General features: G+C 54.1%; 2 protein-coding genes across 8 annotated transcripts in view; one reads left to right on the forward strand and one right to left on the reverse strand.

Annotated features, from left to right (window-relative positions):
• TMEM94 (transmembrane protein 94) overlaps positions 1 to 15,371 on the forward strand; it is a 50,094-nt gene extending 34,723 nt beyond the window's left edge. For 2 of the 3 annotated variants that reach the window (XM_032199700.1, XM_032199698.1), the window contains 16 exons: positions 956 to 1,058; positions 2,186 to 2,403; positions 3,612 to 3,793; positions 3,994 to 4,132; positions 4,753 to 4,868; positions 5,650 to 5,749; positions 7,159 to 7,267; positions 7,798 to 7,987; positions 8,529 to 8,606; positions 8,974 to 9,059; positions 9,620 to 9,701; positions 10,010 to 10,164; positions 10,523 to 10,617; positions 11,475 to 11,568; positions 11,803 to 11,973; positions 12,782 to 15,371. In XM_032199700.1, coding sequence (XP_032055591.1) covers positions 956 to 1,058; positions 2,186 to 2,403; positions 3,612 to 3,793; positions 3,994 to 4,132; positions 4,753 to 4,868; positions 5,650 to 5,749; positions 7,159 to 7,267; positions 7,798 to 7,987; positions 8,529 to 8,606; positions 8,974 to 9,059; positions 9,620 to 9,701; positions 10,010 to 10,164; positions 10,523 to 10,617; positions 11,475 to 11,568; positions 11,803 to 11,973; positions 12,782 to 12,854 — 1,991 coding nt within the window. In that variant the 3' untranslated portion in view covers positions 12,855 to 15,371. The remainder of the gene's footprint in view (positions 1 to 955; positions 1,059 to 2,185; positions 2,404 to 3,611; positions 3,794 to 3,993; positions 4,133 to 4,752; positions 4,869 to 5,649; positions 5,750 to 7,158; positions 7,268 to 7,797; positions 7,988 to 8,528; positions 8,607 to 8,973; positions 9,060 to 9,619; positions 9,702 to 10,009; positions 10,165 to 10,522; positions 10,618 to 11,474; positions 11,569 to 11,802; positions 11,974 to 12,781) is intronic. The other variant, XM_032199699.1, reaches the window with a different exon arrangement.
• Positions 15,372 to 17,708: 2,337 nt separating this feature from the next.
• The window catches only part of CASKIN2 (CASK interacting protein 2), a 31,344-nt gene continuing 25,402 nt past the window's right edge, over positions 17,709 to 23,650 (reverse strand). For 4 of the 5 annotated variants that reach the window (XM_032199768.1, XM_032199770.1, XM_032199767.1 and 1 more), the window contains 9 exons: positions 23,393 to 23,514; positions 22,874 to 22,955; positions 22,664 to 22,758; positions 22,339 to 22,449; positions 22,131 to 22,232; positions 21,777 to 21,915; positions 19,310 to 21,469; positions 18,844 to 19,162; positions 17,709 to 18,680 (listed from right to left, as the gene is read on the reverse strand). In XM_032199768.1, coding sequence (XP_032055659.1) covers positions 18,584 to 18,680; positions 18,844 to 19,162; positions 19,310 to 21,469; positions 21,777 to 21,915; positions 22,131 to 22,232; positions 22,339 to 22,449; positions 22,664 to 22,758; positions 22,874 to 22,955; positions 23,393 to 23,514 — 3,227 coding nt within the window. In that variant the 3' untranslated portion in view covers positions 17,709 to 18,583. Of the gene's footprint in view, positions 18,681 to 18,843; positions 21,470 to 21,776; positions 21,916 to 22,130; positions 22,233 to 22,338; positions 22,450 to 22,663; positions 22,759 to 22,873; positions 22,956 to 23,392; positions 23,515 to 23,650 lie in introns of all 5 variants that reach the window. The other variant, XM_032199766.1, reaches the window with a different exon arrangement.

Below are 23,650 nucleotides of genomic sequence, written 5' to 3' on the forward strand. Positions count from 1 at the left end.
AAGCTGTTGGGGGCAAAGTCACAGAGCAGCTGGAGGAGGGAACCTAGACAGTGAAGTCTACGTGCGCGCAATGTTAATGTATCAGTGCAAATGAAAGGGAACAGGAAGGGTAGAGGGGAGACAGCCTGACACACTTTGTGTCCTGTGCCTGGGACCTGCATCAGACAAGTAGCATCACACACCTTCAAGAAACACTTAACACCTCAGCCTACAAGAGGGAACGAACGATTTTCAGACTGCATTAAAAAGTAAAGTAGAGTAAGGAAAAAATAGGACAAGCTGTGAGATCTGTTGATTTTCAGTTCTTCCCTGATCACAACGTGAGTTGTTTTTTAGTATGCTTTGCTGAACTTTTGACCCATCCTGATTTAACTCACTTTCAGGACCCTTTGTGGAAAAGGCTGCTACCTAATGCTGCCGGTCACGCTGTTAAATTATCTTCTCTACTTGAAAAGAAGCTATTCAGGAATGGCTGTTAGCCTTTAGATTCACTTCTGGCCCAGCGCTTTCCATTTCAGGCAGACTTTGACCCCATAGACTCATCACTGGTGTTGATACTCTCATGAGAACAAGCACACAAGAATATATTTTCTTCTTCCATTGGATGCAGGAGCAGGATTTTTCCCCACCTTCTGTAGGACTGGGATTAACACAACATAAGGAAAGAATAGGAGCTGACTACCTGGGTCACATTTTATCACAGCCTTGTTTGAATTCCCAGATGGACACAAATAGCAGCTGAACACATACGTATCATCCAGTCTTGAATAATTTCTTGACAGGGACTGAAGACTTTCAACAGAGGAATGTGCGTACCTGGAGTGGATCAAGGCAGTTGGTGGGAGCACTGTTTTGACAAATAAAGGAGCAGTTGTTATGAGAACTCTTGCCTGGGATCCTGTATGGGTGATGCTGACTCATTCCATATTCCATACCATGTTCTTCCATATTTCAGGCACTGAACAGATGTTTTCTCATGGGACAGCTGACATCATCCTTGAGGCCTGCACAGACTTTTGGGATGGTACCGATATCTACCCCCTCTCTGGCTCTGACAGGTGGGCAGCTTTGTCATTTGGTGCGTTCAGGAACTGCTGCAAAATTGCAGAGGGAACGTGGCCACTCTATTAAAATTCCCTTTACTGATGCTTATGCTATTTAATAGAAGCTTGAAGTAGGTTATGAACATAAGCTGTCTCTGCTTATAATTATTATAATCATAGCGGTGCAAGAGATTAGATGTCAAGAAGTAATCTGTACCGTATCTGTTAACATATTAGCCTCTTATAAGTGGAGCCTGACTGTACCATGTAGCAGGACAATGGATTATAATCGGATCGTTTGATGGTGGCAGGGAATTGTTTTCTTATTCAAGAAATATCTTACATGAAATGCAAAGTGATCAATTCTGCCTACCGTTGACACCTTTAAACCAGTCCTCCACAACACATCACACCCATTTAGGCCTGTTGTAGCTGTCCAGCATCTGACGACGTCTGCTGCACATTTTTCTATAGGCTAAATTTCTGTTCTTTGTAGCAGAACAGACAAACCAGTAATATTTAGTTTCACTGAATATCAGCGAGTTGTTCTTCTAAGTCTGCTAATCCTCAGGTGTAAGAAAACTCCCACTAGAACTTTTTGGAGTATTTATCATCTTGGAACCCAATGAAAAATCCCATGTATAGTTTGTTACTTTTGTGAGCTCAACAGAGAGAAGGAACTTCACACTATTCTAGTGACTGAATATTGACTGAGTGTGGACTTGAAATACAGCTCCTGGGACCAAAACTTTGAAAGGGGATAGGAGAAGAGTCCGTTGCTGTAACTATCTCTGCCATAGTTACTATCATCATGTTGTCATTTCCTTCCATGGTGTCTGTCTCACTACAGATAACCTCTCTCTGATTAATTCAATTTCTGCTGCCATGCAGTGAACTTCCTTAGACTCATCTGGCAATCATAGAGGATGTCAATAAGAGCATTCAGAGTACTGTGTTCATACTCATCTGTCTGATGAACAACCAGCAATGTTCATCACCGCCCCTGTTGGAACACTGCCCTGCTCCTCACAGAATACATTTTTCCACCTACCCAGGTGGTGACTTCTACACTGAACTATAGCTGGTACAGTCAGAAACACAGCCCATTTCTGCTAACTTTGGTCTTTGTCTCTTCCACATAGGAAGAAGGTGTTAGATTTCTACCAGCGGGCCTGCCTCTCAGGATATTGTTCTGCCTTTGCATACAAGCCAATGCATTGTGCCTTGTCCTCCCAGCTCAACGGCAAGTGCATAGAGCTGGTGCAGGTCCCTGGGCAGAGTGCCATCTTCACATGCTGTGATCTCCCTGGAACAACCCCCATCAAACAGAGCAGTCGGAGGAATAGTTGGAGCTCTGATGGTATGTATGTTCTGTTCTGCATGTAGTAAAGTCTGCTACTAGGCCAGGTGCTTTCTTTCTGATCAGTCCAGAAGTATAAGAACACTTTCATTCAGAGCAGCAGATGCAAACCGAGAACTAAGGGTTTCTAAAGTAGATGCTTTTCCAGAGGAAGTAATGATTTAGCAGCTGGTAAGTATGTTTCTAGCGTAGCTATGGAAGCTTGCAGAGTTCTTCTACTTGTGGGAAGTCTGTTTCTTAAAGCAGGCAACTGAGAGTCAAGAGTTCTGAGTATTTCGACACTTTGTTATTTGACTAAGTTTTTGGAAATCACATATGCTGTGTTTTCTTCAAAGGAACTAGATGTATGATGGTATGTGACTACCCTCCCTTGATAGATTTGGTTGCTGTGCTGAAGGATATGATTCCCAGTAGATGTAGATTGTACATCTCCAGAACAGCAATGGAAACTGAGAAATAAGCACATACCATTGCATAACTTGAGGAGACTCTTGTAAGACCAGCGTTAATCTCTTTCTGCCTTGGTCTCCCATACTATAAAATGTAAGTAATAGGGTTTCCAACAGCTTTGAGGCAGTGGTGACTGTTTTCAGAACCCTTTTCAGTCTCGCCTGTGGCAAACTTTGCAACTGTGGGAAGTATTTCATTATTTTGCCCCTCATGTTGTATTAAGCTCCCATTCACCACAGGCTGATGTGGTGATGGTGAAGGAAATCTGACAAAGAGCATTCACAGGCTCTTTGGGAGTGCCTGCAATGGCTCTGGAGGGAACAGTTCCCTGCATCAGCCCCTCATACTCAGATGCCTCTCTGCCTCAGCCAGACTCATCATGTTTAAGCACAGTATGAGGCGTTTAAAAAGCACATGTGAACATTATGCTGCACACATCCTCTACCTTTCTGCCCCAGTTCTTTGTGACTGATCCCTGTCTTCTGTTTTGTCTTTTTCCTTTCCATGCTGTCTATTTCGTACTTGTACACTTGGTCACATGTGCGGGGATGTTCTGAAACTGCCTCTCTGACTGGGTATGCTGGGACAAATGGATGTCTTCAATTTTCCTTCTGTATGTGTGTACCTGCATGTTTCTGTGTGCCTGGGCACTGCGTCCCTGGGTATTACCATGGTGGACTCTCCCACCGTGGGTACTGTTGTCTGATGCACATGTGGCCACTTGTCTCTGTGATTGCGTGTTGTTTGCATGCCTGAAGAAGGGATTGGGGAAGTGATGGAGAAGGAGGACTGTATCCAGGCTCTGAGCGGACAGATCTTCATGGGAATGGTCTCATCTCAGTATCAGGCCCGTCTTGACATTGTCCGCCTCATTGATGGATTGGTCAATGCCTGCATTCGTTTTGTCTACTTCTCCCTGGAAGATGAGCTCAAAAGCAAGGTAAGCTGTCTTTGCTGAACTCCCTGAACTTGCATGCCCCTGCCTTGTCTGTCTGGAGAGTTTAGCTCCAGTGCCATCTAAGGTTAATCTGATTCAGCTAGCCTAGTGGGTCCAGTAGGTACCTACACTCTGATACGACATTGTCTGCAATGCTCTGGCCTTGATAGCTACACTCAGCTCTTTTGTCTGCTCTCCTGTAGGTGTTTGCTGAGAAGATGGGTCTTGAGACTGGCTGGAATTGTCACATATCCTTAACGCCCAATGGTGACGTGCCTGGCTCAGAGATCCCTCCCTCTAGCCCCAGCCATGCTGGCTCCCTGCACGATGACCTACATCAGGGTGAGAGAACTGCGCCTAAACCACTTTGAATGCCACGTGTTGCCCGGATGGTTCTTTTAAACCCGTTCATAGGGTCCTGTGTCCTCACCAGATACCTGATCCTACAGAGCTTTGAGCACAAAGCTGGATGGGCCTGAGGTGTGTGTATGTGTGAGTGAGAGAGCCTTACATTTACAGCATTCCTACCCAGTCAGTACTGCAGTTGTTGGAAACAAACATCCTTCTGTGCACCAGCTGCCATGATTTTACAACTGCTTGTTATCACTTTTGGTTCTTGCTGAGGCCCTGGTCAAGCCACTGAGGGTCAGTCTCTTACCTGTGCATTGCTCTTCTCTTTAAGTGGGATTTCATCTCTCCTTCCCCTAGAAAAAGAACGGAACAGATAAATGATTGTGCCTCAAAGCAGAGACTATGCTTACATATCTACCTCTGAGCAGATTAGTCATCTAAAAATATTGCATTTTAGATGACTGAGGAGGATCTAAGCTTTGCTAACCTAGAAAAATCAGGCTTCACGCTTCCTGGCTTCTGCAGTGCCACGTGAATGTACCATGTGGGTGGCACAGGAGTGTCAGAGGCCAGTTTGTGCTTATTGTTTGTGGTGTTTCTCTGTGCTCCAGTTTCTCGAGATGATGTGGAGGGGCTCCTACTGATGGAAGAGGAAGGGCACTCAGATCTCATCAGCTTTCAGCCAACAGACAGCGATATCCCCAGCTTCCTGGAGGACTGTAACAGGGTGAGGTCCCCTTTCCTTACACACGTTGTGTTGTTGTCAAGTCAACAGTGTGACAGCATCTCAGAGGGAATTCATTTTTCAAGAAAACTGATTGACTGGTTCGTGACTGGTTCACATCCTGATCTTTCTCCTCCCACTTGCAGCTTCACAGTAGCCTTGAGAAGCTCATCTCAGTCCATCTGGGTCCCCTTCCCATGTGCTGGGCAGGAACGGGGCACATCCCCACATTCCACGCAGACAGAAGAAACTTTCTTCCCCACCCATGAGCAGTATTAGGTGCTGACCAGCAGTCAGGGTGTGGGACATGCTCTTCCTGCCTCACAGAACTCAGACATTCTCAGCAGAGAATACAGAAATATCAGAGAGAGAGAAATTAAAAAAAAAAAATAAATCTATTAGGCCCGTGTTTAGGAAGGCAAAAACATTCCTTTGCTGCATGTTACAGCTGCAATTGAAACAATGGATAGGTGGTGGAAAACAACTTGTATTCTCCAACTGGTTTCTCCACACATGTAAAAGTTCCTTAGAAATCCCTGAGCAGTTTTATGATGCTGATCTTACAAACCCAGAGGGAGAGCACAGCCAGCCTGCCATGGCAGTGAAGAACTTTAGTAGAAGACTTCTTAAAACAGCTTGGGAAAGCCAGGTTTTGTCTGCAGGGGCATCAATTTATATCTGATCTTGAAGTTGCAGTCTGGGAATTCTAATTTGAGCAGTTCCTTGCTAACTGCCTCCCTCACACACACTCCTGCTTAGTCTCCTCTTTGTCTTTTTTTTTCAGGCCAAACTTCCACGAGGGATCCACCAAGTGAGACCCCACCTGCAAAACATAGACAACGTGCCTTTGCTGGTGCCCCTCTTCACAGACTGCACCCCAGAAAGTAAGTAGCACAACGCCTGGGTCTGTCCTCATGGATACATTCCCCTTCCATGTGCTCTGGCTCATCTGGGTGTGGACATGGGTCAAGGGAAAGGGAAAAGTCCAGAAATGCAAACGGGCATTTTGGTAGTAACGGCCCTCTATTGCTACCTGCGGGGAGGCAATCTTTACTTCAGTACAACTGTTCCGTAGCTACAGAATTGGGCTGAGAGCCACTCCATTTTCAATTTGCATTCATAAGAGACAAAAGCAAACATCCACAATGCCTGTTATTAAGTGTTATCAGTGTGCCAGGAGACTTTGATCTCTGCTTGCAACCCTCGCTTCCTTATTATATAACTCAGAAGTCACTTCCCAGAAGTATTTTTCTCTGGCAGTTGCTGTTAGCACCTTCTGCTGCTGTGCAGAGCTTTTGATTGCAGAGAGCAAAAATGACAAAATTTCTTTCTGAGAAATGCTATTTTAGCTAAAGGGGCTGAGTGCTTAGCTGGCTAATACCTGTCCAGCCTCCAGTAAAAGTGCTAAGAATCGATTTGGCATTTTAGGCACCTGTGGGCACAGCTTACAGGAGTGCCAGTGAGAACCAGCTACAAACCAGTCTGCCTGGGAATTCAGTACCCAGTAAATTTCCTTTGACTGACAGAGGTGACACTTCCCCACTCCATCCAACCCCTTGCTGTGCTGCAGATCTGGGTACACCAGTCACTTGGATAAATTGTTTACACAGGAATCTGCAGAGGGTGTTTTGTTTTTTTTGTGCAGCTAGACTATTCTAGAGAACTCATGTATATCCACAGAGTGCTGTGCACAGAGCTACAGAAGAAAAATTGGATCAAACAACAGCTTTGATTTAGAGTCCTCAGGAGGATGTTAATAAAAAGATTGATGAGGGGTAGAGGTCAGGCTGGGAGTGGAGGAACAGGGGCTGGCTCTGAACAGGACTAAGTGTAGCACTGCTTTTGGAGTACTTTGTTTTATTTCCTTTGTTCCTTCAGACTTGGAACAGCAGCAAAGTGCTGAACTAGAAAGTGTATTTTTTTCAAATTTGAGTTATTCAACTAAGTTTAATTTCTACGGTTTTCTAACAAGACCCTTTGATGCTGAAGCCATCTGTGTTACACACCCAGAGCTCTGGTCTGAAAGAGACATGCTAGAGGTGCAGATCTCTGGGTCACACTTCTGGGAATCACAGCTCAGCTCCTGCAGAAGGCAGGTACATCGGGTGCTTGGACTGCAATTAATTAGCAATCTGATTGTGCCCTCTGACTTTGGGTCTGACTACACACATCTGAGAAATACTGACTGGGGTCATTTTAAAAGACGACTGCTTGCTATCCAGACTGGAAAGCATACACAAAGCCTGCGAGCATAGAGATAACACACTGTGCTTCTCCTTCTGTCCCCTTGCAGCCATGTGTGAGATGATCAAGATCATGCAGGAATACGGGGAGGTGACTTGCTGCCTGGGGAGCTCTGCCAACCTGCGGAACAGCTGCCTCTTCCTGCAGAGTGATATCAGGTGGGGCAGGACCCAGTCTTCCAGCTGCCTTGGTGTGCCCAGCCATGGGACACAGCAGGCTTGGCGACTGTGCAGGGGGATGCTCGCAGTTTGTGTTATTAGTTGGGTGTGTAAGGGACATTTAGATGGTGTTGGATGGGATTTTTTTTTTTTTTAGTGGAGTGACCACCTAGATCCCTTGACACACAGATTTCTCTACATCTTTGAAAGGAAGCTGTTACTCTTATATGCTGAAGTATTGTGCACCAACTGGAATCGCAGATGCTTCTTGTTTGGGCAAAATAATGGCAGCTCCCTGCTGGATCAACCGATTTGTGCACCTAGAGCCACACACCCAAATATGTTCAGTATTTATCTGGAAATAACATCTAGGGGAGATTGATCCTAAATTCACATCCCAGCTCAGAACTTCTCTACCAGCGAGGCAGACAGAGATGGCACTGCATGACTTTACAGGCTGGATTGCAGCAGAGCATGGCTTCTCCTCCAGGATGAGGTCTTTCCTTAACACTCCTATGTTGTCCATGCAGTATAGCACTGGACCCTCTCTACCCATCCCGCTGCTCCTGGGAGACCTTTGGCTACGCCACCAGCACCACCATGACTCAGGCCTCTGATGAGCTCACCCCCCTGCAGCTTTCAGGGCAGCTCAACAGCCTGCCTTGCTCCATGTCCTTCCGCCAAGAAGAGAGTACCAGCATCATCAGGCTTATAGAGCAGGTGAGCCAGGCACACCCCCCTTCTAGTTCTGTCTCTTGCCTACACCCCACTGCCTGCAGCTCATGAGGAGCACAGCCAGGAGCCCACATGAGCATTCTCATTGAGCTGCCCACAGCAGCTTTGCTTGGGTCTCCTGTCCTTCGTTCAGGAAACACAAGAGATGCTCTTCCTGCCTGCTCCTAGCAGTCCAAGGTGTAGGGGATGTTGGGAACGGTACCTTGTTGCACCAGGGCACAAATATCATTCAACTGGATTGAGTAGAAACTCAGAGATCCCTACCTGGAAAATATCAGTACTAGAGAAGTGTTACCCCAGAAGATCCAGGGGGTTTAAACTAACTTACCCCTTGGTTAAATTCTGCCCTTCTATCATCCCTGTATCTAAGCAGGAGACCTTCCCCTTTTGCTTACACCATGTCCAGATGCTCTCTCCTCCCACTTCCCCCACAGGCCACGTGTTCTGCCCCTGCCTGCCAATAATTGCTCTTGGCTGATAACTGCTCCCATCAGCGAGGGCTCTGAGGGTTTGTGCTTCCTTCCAGGCACGGCACGCAACATATGGGATCCGCAAGTGTTTCCTCTTCTTGCTGCAGTGCCAGCTGACCTTGGTTGTCATTCAGGTGAGTCCAGCCTGGCTGTGGACAGCATTTAGGTCACAGGACAGGAGTGCTAACAAGAATAACGGGTGGCTGCAGTGGGGCAGCAGCCTTCAGGCAGGTTTACACAGCACATTTGGGAAAAGTTAGAAACTGAGATCCCAGCCTACATTGTCCCTTCTCCCTCACCCTCCTGCAGAGGTTTCTCTGATCCCTTTTTCCCTGGAGAAAAGCATCCCTGCCCCAGCACCCCGAAACAGGTGGAGGGGCTGTGCAGCAGCAGCCTCGTTACCAGCTCATCCCAGTGTTTGGGGGGGAGGATGGTGGCAGCTGGGGTACCAGGACCATCCCGCACTGCTCATGCTCTTCACTCCGGATTGTTCCCATCCAGTTCCTCTCCTGCCTGGTACAGCTGCCCCCCATCCTCAGTACCACGGATATCGTGTGGCTCTCCTGTTTCTGCTACCCACTGCTCAGGTGAGTATGAGGCAGGGTGGGATCTCCTGCCCACAGGATACACAGACCTGTCCCTCAGCCTCACCAGGGCCATGGTAGAAGGAAACTGACACCGCTCACAGCATGCTAAGGAGGCTGCAAGGGTTATTTTAAGCATCTGCTTTGACAAGGTGCTTGGAAACAGATAGGATCATTTGTGTAGTGCTGTTAGCCCTGCCTGCTGTCTGAGAGCTGCTATTATCTTGTTTGAGCCTCCAGCTGAGAATCATTTTCTGATTTTGACACTGTTGCACTGGCTGGGGTGTGATGGAGAGCACAGGGTGGCAGGCAGAGGTCGATATATACCATAGGTAGATTTTCCCCCTCACACAGTTGGAAGTTACCTCTCCCTGGCTACACTTGCCATGCATGAGCACTTGCACAGCACACGCTTCAGGGAGTGGGATACAAGTGCAGCTCAAGCAGTGGTCAGACAAGTTCCAGCGCTCCACTCAGAGGAGGTTCTTTGGCTTCAGATGTTAGCCCAGAAAGCAGATGTGGTGCCTGAACGTGTTGGTAAATACTAACTTCCCTTTCTCCAGCATCTCGCTCCTGGGCAAGCCTCCCCACAGCTCCATCATGACCATGGCAACAGGGAAAAATTTGACTTCCATTCCTAAGAAGGTAGGTAGCCCATCTGATAAGAATTGTTCATCCTTTCTTCTCTTCTGCTTTGTTCCCATGTTGATGCATAGCTGAGGCCTTGTGCTAAGATGGCTTCCCAGCTCCCTTGGGAAACTGATCCGTGGCACAAGCCACCCTAGCCAAATCTCATCATGGTCACGAAGGGAATCCCTTAGTACCACTATGCCTGCAGGACAGGTCCACGGGGCAACATCCCAAATCTGTACTGCAGCCTCCGATGGTTCACGGCGGGGAGGTTGGGCCGGTGACGTGCCCGTGTCACTCTCCTGCCTCTCCCTTACCCACAGACCCAGCACTACTTCCTCTTCTGCTTCCTGCTGAAATTCAGCCTGACCATCTGTTCGTGCCTCATCTGCTTCGGGTTCACGCTGCACGAGTCCTGCAAGGAGGTGAACACTACCAGCCACAATCTCACAGCCTGCTCCTCCATCATGCTGCACAGGTGAGGAACCGAGCCTGGCACAAGCCAACACCCTGCGGTGCCTCTTGCTCCTGCTGCTCCCAGGTGGAGCTGAGCCCCTCAAACAAGCTTCAAGCTCTCACATGAGCTGAGCTGGCTGTAGGGGCTGTGCAGAAGGCTGGGCGCTCCCTAGCCTGGAGGATTGCACCTCTGGGGCAAAGCCTGGCCTTGCTCAGTCACCTCCTGGCACCAGGACAGCCCACTTTGCTACTGAGAAAAGGCTCCAAGCTCATATCTGGTTTGCTCAGCTATCAGAGAGAGGCAGGGCTCTAGTGGAAATGGGTCAGACAGCGAGTCCTTACTGTTCCTGATTTCTTCCCCCTGTCCTCTCATTTACTAGTGATGCTCCTCATGCTCCTGACTGGTTTGGGACATTTTCCAATGCTCTTCTTGTAGCCCAGAAGCTCACAGCTGGCCTGATTGTTTTACACACAGGTGAGTCTGCTTGCAGCACTCAGCACCCACCCCCCAACTCTGGGGGAAAACTTGCATCCTGTTTCCTTCTGTGCCCCTCATCATGCCAGAGGGCACAAACTTCATTAGAAGTGGGGACTGTTGGGCTTTTGACATAAAGCCCCTCGCCTTACTATACATTGCCCCAACAAAGTAGAAACAGCACCTTCAGAGCTGAATTTCTCTCTGGCGAAGCGCTGGGTCCCTTCCAGTCTCAGCACAAGGGCAGCCTCCACCTTTGCCTTCTTGCAAACCAACAGGCAGTAGCCTGCAGTTCTACAGAAAAGTTCCTTGCCTTAAAAGTTCCTCCGCTCCTGCTGCCGTGTTGTGAAGCACCCCTCCAGCTGGAAGGCTTTTTATCCCCTCTGGAGGGGAGGGGAGCCAGTGCACGGTTGCTGAGCAGAGCAGCTCCAGCTGCTCTCGTGGAACCCTAAGGGGCCTCCGCTCCCTTTCCACCACGCTAAGTGGTGGCGTGCCTTGGTGCCCAGAACATTGCACGTTGAGATGTGTGGGGTGTCCGGGTCAATAGGTACACCTCCTGATCTGAGGGGCAGCTGTTGTGATGAGGGGTAGTGTGCGTTATTTAAGCACAGCAGGCTGAGAACAAACCCCGGTGTGCCTGCAGTAACGCCGTGCAGTACTGCTACCACGTCCCCCTTTGCATATCTGGGGATTTGGATTTGCTGTGGGGAGTGTGGTCTGGAAGGACTTGGAATGAAAGTTTGGTTTCAGGAACATAAACCTCATATTCCTTTGGGGCAATAGCTGCGGGTGTGTATTGTAAAGTGATGTATCTGTGTGTGATGCTCAGTAACCCCCTGCTCCCTCTGTACCTGCAGTTTTCATATCCATCACCCACGTCCATCGCACCAAGCCACTGTGGAAGAAGAGCCCCCTCTCCAACCGGTGGTGGACGCTCACTGTGGCTGTCGTGTGAGTATCCCCAGGCCCTGATGTGGAGGGGAGGAGGGCTCCAGGTCCTCCAGCACCAGTTTGGTGGCGCTGAGGAAATTCCTAATACATGGCAAGGGTTCTGCTCTGTTCCCTCCCAGCGAAGCATCCCTGTTGTAAACTCGGGGTGGTACATCTGGGCCTGAGCCCTGATCTGCAGGTCCTGGGAAGCATGTTCGCTCTGCTGAGATCTGCTCTGTCTGTCTACAATCCTAGATTGCTGGGGCAAGTGGCGCAGACTGTTCTGGACCTGAAACTCTGGGAAAACCTCAGTTCTCCGTTGACCTTTAACTACGTTTCCATCTCCCCCGTCTCATGGCTCCTGGGTTTTCTTTCCTTGATCCTGGTGGTTATCATCAACGAGATTGTCAAGCTGCACGAAATCAGGTACGGGGGTGGTGGGGAAGATGGAGACAAAGGGTGGGAGCCTCACTGCAGCCTGGCCTTGAGCTGCAGAGGAATAATGCACAGGGAACAGGGTGGGGAATAAAAAGGAAAAGATGATTGCATTGTGTAAATCACCTGGCCATTGTGTGCAAGCTCATGTCCCACCTCTCCGGGAGGAAGCGCAGGGGAGGAAAGAGGGTCAGGGGAGAGCAGGGGCGGTGATTGGGAGCAGGAAGGGAGACCGAAATTTCCTTATCTCCCTCCAATGAGGAGGAGACAGCCAAGGTCTGTGACATACCAGTATGGCTCGCAGAGGGCTGTTCTCTCCATCTTGTCCCAGGAGGACAGGGAGGCGTTGAATCACGGCGGAGGAAATACGTCTTCACACAGTGCCTGAACTGTGGGGCTCGCTTTCACGGGAAGTGGCTGAAGCCAAGAATTCACAGCAGGCAAAGTGAGGCTGCTCTAGCACAGGGAGCAGCCAGAGCTGGGAGTTAACGCTAATGAGCATGGATTGAGGAAAGGCAGGGGGGTTACAGGGAACCGTGATGGGGACAGGGCCCTCATCTCTGTTCCTGGGAGGGGTTTCTGGGCCTTTCTCTGCTGTGTCTGGTGGCCTTGGATATAGGACTTGGGGTGGGGTAGGTGTGAGACCACGGGGTGCTCTCTGGATTTGATTCTTCTCGCAGGGTACCAGAGGGCCCAGGTCAGGGGCTTCTCAGGGCTCAGGAACCAGAGCGGGGCAGCTTTGCCTGCCTTTCACCCCTCCACATACTGACTCTGCTCTCTCCTGTCTTGTCTCCTCCAGGGTCCGGGTGCGTTACCAGAAGAGGCAGAAGCTGCAGTTTGAAACAAAGCTGGGGATGAATTCTCCATTTTAAAACCTCCCAACTTGAGTTCCCTGGGGCCAGGGGCAGACAGACACATCCTGCACTGGGAGAGCGGCTGCACCAAAGGCTCAGGGAGTTTCTTTCACACATGCAAACCAGACGGCCTCCTTGCAAAACTGCATCAGCACCTTCCTTCCTGGGGGCCCCAGGCAGGGCACTGCTGTCAGGACCCCCCAGCAGGTATGCAGCGCCTCCCTGGCCTGCCAGGGTGCTCTCGAGGGAGCCTGCAAGCTCTGGTGGCTGTTCAGGCTGCTCTTCCTTTATTTATTTATTACTAGAGGTTTTTGTTAGTATCATGGTGATGCTGAAATCAAGTGACTCCTTCCCTCTGTGTGAGCAGATGGGTTTCCTTGACCTGGCAGGAAAATCTGGGGCCAGAAGGGGAGACGTAGGGCTGCTGAGGCCAGAGATTTCTATTGAAACCCATTTTTTTTTTTCCTTCTCTGCCTGCTTTCCTGGATGACGTGCATGTGCATGCTTGCGCGTGCCCTCACCTACCTCCATCAGCCGTCTCTCCTGCACCTCCAGGAGCGCTGGGTGCCAGGTGAGGGCTGGAGCTCACATTCCCAAAGGGACGCTGGAAGGGGTTTTTGGCACCACGCTTGAAAAGCCCCCGCGATGGCCAGCTTGTGCCAGGCCTGCCCTCTAGCGTTGTTGCTGTAGCCTCGTGCCAGCTGTCGAGTACTTCGAGAGAAGGCTGAGGCAGGGCTTTAAGGAAAACTGGCTGCATTTGACCCTGCTTATAAGGTGCACAGGGAATCGGGAGGACAGCTCTGCCTGCTCGCATGGCCCAGCTTCCTCCAGCCCTGCTGATCCAGCTCGTGTATGCTTTCACAGCCCCCAGAGAGGTAGGGTTGTAACTGTCCTCATTTTTGTGATTTGCATTGCTGTTCTGCTTCAGTAAAATGCCTGCTTGAGAAGGCCACGGCAATATTTGTAGCTACAGAGAAAACCTGAGACCTGCCTTCCCCTGCCGTGGAGGGAGGTAGGGAGGGAGATGTCTTTCCATCTGCATCTTGCAGCTGTGACTAACACGGAGCTGGTGGGCAGCTCCTTTCCCAGCCTGGGACCGTGCTGCATCCAGTACCTGCTCTCCAAGGCACAGGGAAACCCCCCCTTGTCACGCCTTCCTGTGCTAGTGTTTGGAACTCTCCCCTTCATGCTTCTGCCCTCCTAGCTCTTACCTGTTTTTCTGGAGGTCCCTTCTTCACCCGACCTTCCACTGAGGGCTCTGTAAGCCACGGTTTGCCCCGGTGCAGCACACTGCACACACTGCAGCTCCTGTACAGGCCCCAGCTGTACTGGGAGCACTGCTGCTGGTGGGGGCTGACCCTTAGGGGCCAAACAGGAGCACCCAGGCTTGGCTACCAGAATATTTGCAGCCGATGGAGATGCTGACTCTCTTCCTAGTTCTAAAAACTGGCTGAACCTGACAAATCCTGGCACAGTTTTTGCTTCCGATATTAACACTAAATACACGGCTGTTGTTTCCCTTTGGTGTCCGAGGCTACCAAGTGGCTGCTGGCCCTTCCCTGGCAGGCAGGGAGCTGGACGGGAACCCCAGCCCTCCCTGCTGCTCCACCTCGTCTTCCTTCCATTTCAGCAAACGCAGGGAGGACTCGCACAGCGTGTCGCTAAGCAATACCCTTCTGGCTGTGGGTCTGGCAGCAGCGTGGAGCAGGGGTAGGGCCAGCCTCTGCGCTCCGGGGACAGAGGGGGGCTGCTGGAGGGGGCCAGGTGCAGGTGTCTGGAGGTCTGGGCCCTGTTCCTGCAGCTGGGGAGCAGCTGCTTGGGCTCTGCTGCTGGCAGGGCTGGGAGCCAGGCAGGGAAAGGCAGGGCTGCCCTCCTGCAATGCAGCAATACCCGGCCAGTCCTGCTCGCAGTGGGTCTGCTCACCTCCGCCAGCTGGGCTGAGCTCTTCCTTCGCCCCTTTCAGGTCCGCAGGGCTGCCTGGCGCAGGGAGCACACGCTGCCTTTCTCAGTCGCACTTAACTCACTGCGTGCCAGCTGCAGATCTTATCGCTGGCACTTGAGAAACCAGCTTGTCTTTCTGATGCCAGGGCCGGCTGGCAAGTGGGCCACGATCTCCTCCATGGCCAAGCTGAGCTGCAGCCAGCGGCAGCGCCAAGCCACTCACTGCTATCCCCGCAGGGCGGCTTTCCCCTGACCTAGCTCTTGCTTTGTGCCACTTAACCGTTGTAGGTGATAAAAGGCAGCAGCTACCAGGGCTTCCTGCTGGCCACACCTTCCTCTAGAGGAGGCGACTCCAAGGTTTCCTTCTCTGGGTGATCACAAACGTTTATTTTCCTGCACCCTCCTTCCCGTGTTAGACTTGGAGGGAGCCAAGGTGTAGGAACGGAGCCGTTGGGATGGTCTCGCCATCGCCACCCTTCCCTCTGCCACTGAGGCACCTGAGGACCAGGGTGAACGGCTTCAGTCAGAAGTTTCCTACATCGAGATGTTTTTAAATGGTGTATATTTTATATTAAAATTTTGGGGATGTATGTAAAAATATTTGATTTGTATTAAAACTTGTATTAAAAAAAAAAAGCAACGAACCCTAACCCGCACACATCCACTGTACGAACGGCAATAAACGACTGTCTTGGTAACACCCCGTGAGAGTGGGAGGGAGTTTGCACCCAACAGAGCGAGGAGGTAAAAATGTGTGTGTGTTGGTCATGGCACAGGTAACGGGGCTCAGCGCTGGGCCAGGAGCACAGCCCGAGAGCTGGATTCTCCTGGGATCCGATCCTGGCGCTTTCTGCCAGTTTCTGCCCAGCCGTGGGCAAATGTGCAGCCCTGCAGGCTCCTGCCCACAGAGTAACCTCACTCACCTCCTGTGGCCCCAGTCTGGGCACAGTGCGTGTGGTTGCTGTGATGGTCGCTGCCGACTGCTTTGACTGCGGTGGGGCCTCGGGGTGAGCTGCGACAGGCACTGGGAGCACTGGAGAAAAACACAGCGGCGAGACGAGGAGGCCTGAGCAAAGCAGGACCCAACGCTGGGCACAGGGGCACGGGAAGGCAGCGCTGGTCCCCAGCGTGCTCACCACCCGTTACTGTCACAGTCGTAAGGCTCAGACTGAGCATTAACCTCGCTAGAGGCGACAGCAGAACTCTTACCAGGGAGATGATCTGAGGAAACCCAGATCTTAAGCACTCAAGGGGCAGGATAAAGCTGATCCTCGATGAACTTCAGACAGAGCAGGAGACAAGCTCGTATGATTTGACACGAAGGAGACAACTAGGCAGAACTATCAAAAGGGTAAAATATGCCCCACTGTTTAATAGAATTTAGTCTTAATGGATGTTAGTGGAAACAAAACACATGATCAACACAAACAGAGCAGATGGTTTAAAATCTGTTGTCAGTCTGGTGATTACATGGGCTATTTTTTCCCTCACTGTCTTGCTGCACGGAGCAGGTGCAGCCAGGGTCAGTTAGTCCCAGTTGCAGTGTACATAACTTACACACCATACAGTAGCTTCAAAATAGAGATCTAGAGCTTAAAAAATAGTCATTCTTCTGCAAAACAAATGTTTAATTCCCTTATTGACAATGAGAGCAGCATGTTGCCCTCAGGTGGCTCAGACAGCGACAGCTCCACCCCAGTGTCCTCTTATCCCTGACCCTAGAGTACAAGACTTGCAGTTCTGGTTAGTAAATATATATAATAAATCACATTTAAAATATATACATTGGCCTTTAAAAAAACATTTACAGTTTTATCAACATTGGAAAAAAATAACTGGGCTTGCCCCAGATTGACGTGTGAGAATAAAAATCAGTTTTAAAAGGTTTCTGCAAACCTTTCGTTAAAGTGCCACTGGTTGGAGCTATTTTAAAAACAGTCAGGCCCACGGCGTAGCACTTGCCTGTCGGACACGGTCATTAAAATACACTCAATGTGATGTATAAAACAGAGCAACCAACTGGCCAGGATAGAGGTGTCTTAATCGCCTCAAACTGACCTCAAGTCCCAGCCAATGATTTTCTTTTCTTTTTTTTTTTTCTTTCTTTTTTTTTTTTTTTTTTTTTTTTTCCAGGGATTTTTCATCTGTGCTTTTCAGCCCAAAGCCAGGCTGGCGCCTCCCGCCGGCTGGGCCCGTGGCACTGCCGCCGCTGGTGAGCCCTGGGGACCCATCCAGGAGGGCTCCGCTCCTTCCTCAGTGCAGGGAGCAAGGGGCTGCGAGCAGCCAGAGTCAGTCACCAACTCCCCGGAGGGCTGGGGAGCACCCGCCTCTTTGGCCACCTCCTCCCTTTCCAGTTTGGTTTTGTGCGGGTGATTTTTTTATACAAGGGGCAAGGGTTGGAATTTTTTTTCTTCCCTTCGTCTGGAATTTTTGTAACAAATGGCACTTCAGTACAATCTTAGGTTCCCTTCTGGTGCTCTGATGCTTTCATTTGCTTGGCATGCCGAGCGCAAGCCAAGTTTGGGGCTCTTGGACATATTTAGACATGCACTACTAAACAGATCCTGCTAGAGAAATCTGTCTTCAAGCTATGCAGCCGTTCCTACCGCTCGGATGCAATGAGCTATCACTGCTGTTCCCCTGCTGCAGCCACGGGGCTGTGACTGCATCCAGCGCATATTTACAGTAGCTGTTGCTGAGCTGAATTCACCCCGTGCATGCGGGGTCACCTCTCCCGCTGGGTTTTAGTGCAGCGAGGAAGCCTCGTGCGCAGTCCCCAGTGCTGCCACCGCCTAGCGACGCTCGGGGCTGGGCTTGTGCCAGCGCCTCCCTGCAGGGAGGGGCAGGGGGAAAAGGGGGGCACCCCCCAAAAAGAAAGGGAAACAGGGGAGGGAGAAAAAAAAAAAAAAAAAGAAAAAAAAAAAACACTAACCGCTCTGCTACTTCTTCCCTGGGAGCACTGGGGCAGTTTGTGTAGGCAGTGTCAGCAGAGGGCAGCCTCAGTCTGGCAGCGCGATGCAGCAGGACGCAGGGGCGCGCAGCCCCGAGCGGCCTTTGGTGCTGTGCAGCCATCCTGCGGGGGCCCCGCAGCCAAATTCGGTGCTGCAGGAGGGTGCAGGTCGCCCCCCGCGTCCCGCAGCTCTGCGGGCTGTGCCAGGCCCCTCCTGAGGGGCTGCGGGTCCCACCGAGGGATTTCGGTCCCCTCGGATTACACGCTGCACCAAGCTGATGCGTTTGGAAAAAGCAACACAAAAAGCAGGGAGGTTCCTTCTCACTCTGTAAGCTGCCAAATCGCGACAAGCCCTGGCTTTTAGCTGCTGTCAGGCCCTGCCGGGGCTGGGATCTGCTCAGTAAATAGCCAGCTCCGTGGCGGCTGCCCAGGGAGGTCTTTCCTTTGACACATTGTTGGCAGGGGATAAATAATGAGAGGCAGGACTGGGCAACGCAGTGCGGAAAGAAAAAGGTCCCTTGTGGAGGCTCCTCAGCGCTGTGCGAGGGACTCTCTGCGGCCTCCGGGACCACAGGCGCAGCCCCTCGGGGCTCTCCTCCTGCTGCCAGTCCGGTGGGAAACGCCTGACCCCCGCGGCTGGGCCGGGGCGTGCGACATGGAGCCGGGGGGCTCTGGGGCCGGTGACACGGGGCGGGTGAGGAGGGGTGGCCACGTTCCCGGCCGCGGTGCAAAGTGCAGGGAGGGAGGCGGCTGGAGAGCCCCGGAGGCACCGAGCGGCGCTGGATCCGTTCTCCCCCCGTCACCACGGGCACTGGCAGAGCAGCCGGAGGCGGGGAAGGGAAGGAGGGAGCAAGGCTCAGTCCAGCATCGCGTCCAGCTGGTCGGCCAGGTCGTCGAACATGTTGCTGATGTCCTCCAGGATGTTCTTGGCCGAGTGCACGGCCCCGGGGGGGCTGGGGAGGGAATGGAGAGCTGGTTAAATGCTGCCCCAGCGCCTGAGGTGCCGCCTGCCAGGGCTGGAGACCCCCAGCTCTTTGCCTGCCCCCACTGGGGGCTCCCCAGTTTCGCTCCCCAGGATCTCACCCAGCATTTTCCTCTCCCCCAGCGCCACCTCACCTCTCCACCTCCTCCGCTGTGATCTTCTTCTCGGCCGCCTGCAGCGCAGCAGCCAGGCTGCAGTTGGTGTGCTCCAGCCGCTGCTGGGCCAGGGCGGTCCCCGGGGCAGTGGCCAAAGGCTTCGCCGACACCTTGCTGCTGGCCTCCAGCGTCAGAGGGCTGGGAGCAGCCAGGGACCCGACCACATCTGGCACCGCCTCGGGGGCTGCCCAGGGAGCGACGGTGTGGCGGGAGGGCTGCAGGACCTGCTGGTAGATGGTCTTGGGCCCGGAGAACACCAGCTTGGTGGACGCCACCGAGGTGTGCTTGGCGGGGACGTCTGCAAGGGAAGAAGCCTCGTGGCAGGCGCTGGCACGGGTCCCCCTTGCCTCCTGGCCAGCCGGGGATGCTGTCCTGCCCCAGCAGGGGAAGGAGGGAGCCTCAGGCCCTGCCACCGCCTCACAGAGACCCCCCCGAGTCCCTGTACCTGGAGCAGGTGTCCTCACCACGGCAGTGCCAAGCAGTTCCGTGGGGCTGGGGGCTTTGGTGGGGCTCGGCGTCTTCTTGATCCCCTTCTCCAGTGACAAGATGCTCTTCTCTATCTCGGCGATCCTGAACTCCACGCTGTCGTCATCAAAGGTGTCTCCAGCCAGCCCGGCCCGTGGTGCCAGCCCAGTGGTGGGGCCCACGATGCTCACAGCCTGGGACTGGGCGTACTGGGGCGTGGGGCTGCCGCCCGCCTCCGCCTGCCCCGCCAGGCTGAACGCCTTCAGCACAGCCTGCAGCGGCTCCCGCTCCTTGAAGCGGGGCCGGCGCTTCACCGTGTCCGACTCGGTGAGGTTGAACTCGAGCACGGGCGGCTCCTTGGTGGTGGCAGGTGCCGCCGGCTCCTTCCCAGTGGAGCACGGGGGCTCTGCTGGCTGGGAACTGGGCTCTGCGTCCTGCACTGCCGTGTCGGCCTTGGGGTGCCCAGCAGGCTTCGGCCGCTGCTTGATGGTTAAGTTGCCTTCTTCTGCAAAGGGGATGCACTCGCTGGAGCTGTTCTGGGAGGATGAGGACACCTCGGGTTTGGCCTCCTCCTCCGTGTCTGAGCAGGCGTCCTCCCGCCCGACCTGCACAGCCTCCGTCATGGGAGCGCTGGGCTCACTCAGTGTCCGTCTCCGCGGCTTGCTGCTCTCAAAGGCGTCCCTGCCAGCGTCAGCAAGCACGGTGCTGCCGCTATCACCCCCATCGTAGGACCGATCGTCCACACTGGCCCTAGAGAGAGAGTCCTGAGCCACATGCAGCGGTTTTGGGGCCAGGAGGGGCTTGGGTGGGCTTGCCCCGGGTGTCCCCTCCAGTGCAGCTGCCAGGCTCCTCACTGTCCTGCTGCGACTGGCGTCACCGGGGCTGGCGCCCGCATCAGCCATGTCCTGGGGGACAGGAGACTGCTGCTCGGGGTCGGGGGGCTGCTCGCCGCTCGCTTCGGTGGCGGGGGTGCTGGAGACGGAACTGAGACGCTTGGGAGGTGGCGGCGGGGGTCCCTTGCGCTTGGCCCGGATGGCGAAGGACTGGCTGCGGGTCACCTTGGCCTCCGCCTGCAGGCAGGCCCGCGGCATCTGGCTGCGGCCCGGCCGCCGCGTCAGGGTGGCATAGGAGCCCAGGGTGCTGGTGGGCACCCCCTCCTCCTCTTCGTGCTCTCCATCTGACAGCGTGTAGCGGTTCAGGCTGTGCGAGCGCTTCTTGTACTTGAAGCCTTCGCCCCCGTTGTGCTGCTCCCCGGCCTGCCAGGTGCCCGGGGCCGTGGCAGCCTTGGGCGGCTCGGTGGGGCTGCACTGGCTGTGCAGGTAGGAGAAAGCTTTTTGGGCTGATGTCTGCAGGCTGCTCTTCTGCCCAGAAGGGAAGGAGGGGTAGGGGTGTGCCAGGGTCTTGGGCTGCTCAGCCCCCAGGAGGGAAGGGGCCGTCGGGGATTTCAAGGAGACGTGCGGGTACATGAAGACATACGGGGCCGTCCCCTTGCTGGGGGTCTGGGGAGGGGTACAAGGGGTGACTGCTGGTGGTCCTGCAGGGCCAGCACCTTTCTGAGCCGTTGGCCGAGCGTACTGATCCGTGCCTTCAGGCAGGTTCCTTTCCTTGAGAGGGCTGCCCCCGCTGCCGTTGGTGTAGCCGTTCAGCCCCTCGGGGGAGACGAGCTTCCCAAAGGGCTCGGGGCTGGGCTGTCCCGGCAGGCTGGCCGGGCTCTCCTTGCTGCGGGGCGGCGCGCAGGACTGCCCGCTGCTGCTGCTGCTCTCCCCGCTGCCCAGGCTCTCCTGCGAGGGGCTGGAGAGGTGTCGGGACAAAACATTGTCCTGCGAGTGCCCTGAGCCCCGGGAGCGCACCCCGATGCTCTCCTGGCTCCGCGACATTCCCTGGCTGTTCTTGATGCTGAGCGTCTCGTGGCAGCTGTTGGACATGGCTGTCTGGAGCTCGTAGCTGAGCTCGCTGTCCTGGAATGTGGTCATTTTGGGAGTGTGTGGGGACTGGCATTCCCCGTTCTCCAGCGACTCAATGGTGACAATGTCCAGGGCTCCGGGGACTTTGCGTCTTGCCAGCGTGGTTTCCGCTTGGTTGAGGCTTTTGCGGAGGTCTCTGAGTTTCTTGACGGCCAGCATGATCTTCTTCTGGTGGCCTGTGGGAGAGGGGCAACAGGAAAGGGGCATTAAATTGGCTCCTAAAAAAGCCTCTTGGCCAAGAAAAGCCACAGTCATGTCATCAACCAGGCCAAAGACATCCCGGTTATCCAAACCCTGCCACGGGAGGAGACAAACTGCCAACATTCACCCAGCTCAGCCTGGCTTCAGCCTGCTCAGGGCAGTCCTTGGGGATGGCCCTGATCTGCCCTGTCTGGGTGCACAGGACATGCCGAGGGATGTCAGGGCACGGGGACAGGACACTTGGCCGCCCTGGGCCACCCCAGCACCGCAGCAGGGACTCACCCAGTTTGTTGATGCCGATCTCTTGCAGGTCCTCCCACGTCAGGTCCGTGACGATGGTGATGGAGTCGTAGCCGTTGTTCACCAGCTTTTTGTGGTACTGGGGCAAGCCGATGGCACTGAGCCAATCCATCAGGTCAGCCTGCGAAGAGCACGGAGATGCTGCCGTGAGCAGCAAGGGACAGGCGGTGCCTCCATCCATCCCCTCCCTGCCCCTGGCCAGGAGCCTGCTTTTTGGGGGTCTCTCTGGTCGCTTCAGAGCTCATTTACTCATCGGCAGCCCCCATCCTGTCCTGGGGGATGCAGCTCTGAGAAAAGGGGGTGCCACGGAGCAAAGCCCTGGTGCCAGGGACTCACCGGGATGTAGTTGGGCAGCCACTCGGCGATGCTGAGCTGCCCGATCTCAGTGGAGATCTTCTTCCTGTGGCCCGGTTTGGTCACGCCGATGGCTGTCAGATCCTAATGCAAGCAGAGCGGGGCCGCAGTCAGCAGCGGCACGGGGAGCGTGGAGCAGTGGGCACCCACCGCCGGCAGCTCAGGGGGTGCAGGGAAGGCCCTGCCTTACCTCGGGGGTCATGCGGCTGATGGTGGGGACATCGTAGCCGGCGTTGAGGAAGTTGGCAGTGTACGACTCGAGCTGGAACTCCCTCAGCCAGTTGTAAATGGCTTCTGCGTCCTGGGGAGAGGACGAGGCAAAGAGCAGCCCGTGACCGCGGCTGCAGGGCCTGGAAGGACCTGACTGCTTGGGGCATGACAACAGGACCTTCTGGGGCAAGACTCACTTGGCCCCAGCGTCCCCAAGACCCAGTCCCATGTGCCCAGCGCAGAAAGAGCTGGTCGGAGGCCCCCAGACATTGCCCTCCCACCCTGCACGCCGCTGGCCCAGTTACCTTCCCCTCCAGGAGCTGCTCAGGCCGCAAGAACTGGTGGGAGAAGACCCTGTCTCCAGGGGGACAGTTGCCAGGGGTCTGGTGGCCTGGGGGCCCTGGCAGAGAGGACAGGAGAGAAGAAGGTGTCACAGGGGGACCTGGGCACCGAGCAGCCCCCAGGGCTGGGGGACAGCTGTCCCCAAGGCCCCATGGTGCTGGGATATCCCTCACCTGCTGTGGAAGTCAGCTGCCCGTTGCGTGGCTCCGATCCCAAAAGGTGTTGCTGGAGGTCGTCGCCAGTGGAGGGCAGTGGCTGGGGAGAGGAAGAGTGAGGAGGGGAAGGAAATCCCTCTGGACAGGGCCCTGTCCCCGGGTCTGCCTTGCACCCCTGGGAGCTCAGCACAGCCTCACTGCATGGCCCAGCAAAGCTGGCCCCTAGCGAGAGATCTGGGCAGGATGTGGCCCTTTTATCCTCTCAGGTGACACAGGACGAGGTGAAGATGTGACACGGTACCAACCACTCCCAGGGGGCAGAGCTGTGCTGCTGGAGCAGCCAGGAGACTCCAGCCCCAGGAACGTTTCCCCCCTGAGTCCCAGCAGCAAATGCGGGCTTGGTGGGGGGTGCTCGGCTCCTGCGGCCCCCTCCTTGCCGGGAGGTGCCGGGGGTTACAGGATTGTGCTGGGCCCCATTGCCAGCACATCGGGTGGAGCTGGGGGAGCAACGTGGGGGCAGCAGGGGCTGGCACCTACCCTGGCATTCTCGATGAGGATGCTGGTGCTCTGCCCGTTGGTGCCCTCGGTGCTCTGGCCGCTGCCGGCGCTGCGGATGCTGCCGATGCTGCCCTCGCTGCCCACGCTGTTCCTGTCTCCTGCTGCTCAGGACAGACGGGGAGCTCATCAGCAGTGCCCCGGGACTGGTGTTGACACAGGGCACAAAAGTCCCCGGCAGGGACCCGTGTGCCAGCAGTGACACCAGTAAAAACCAGCCTCCCACGAGATCCTTCCAGC

This window comes from Aythya fuligula, chromosome 18 (genome assembly GCF_009819795.1).
Source record: "Aythya fuligula isolate bAytFul2 chromosome 18, bAytFul2.pri, whole genome shotgun sequence".
In the NCBI taxonomy this organism is placed as follows: Eukaryota; Metazoa; Chordata; class Aves; order Anseriformes; family Anatidae; genus Aythya; species Aythya fuligula.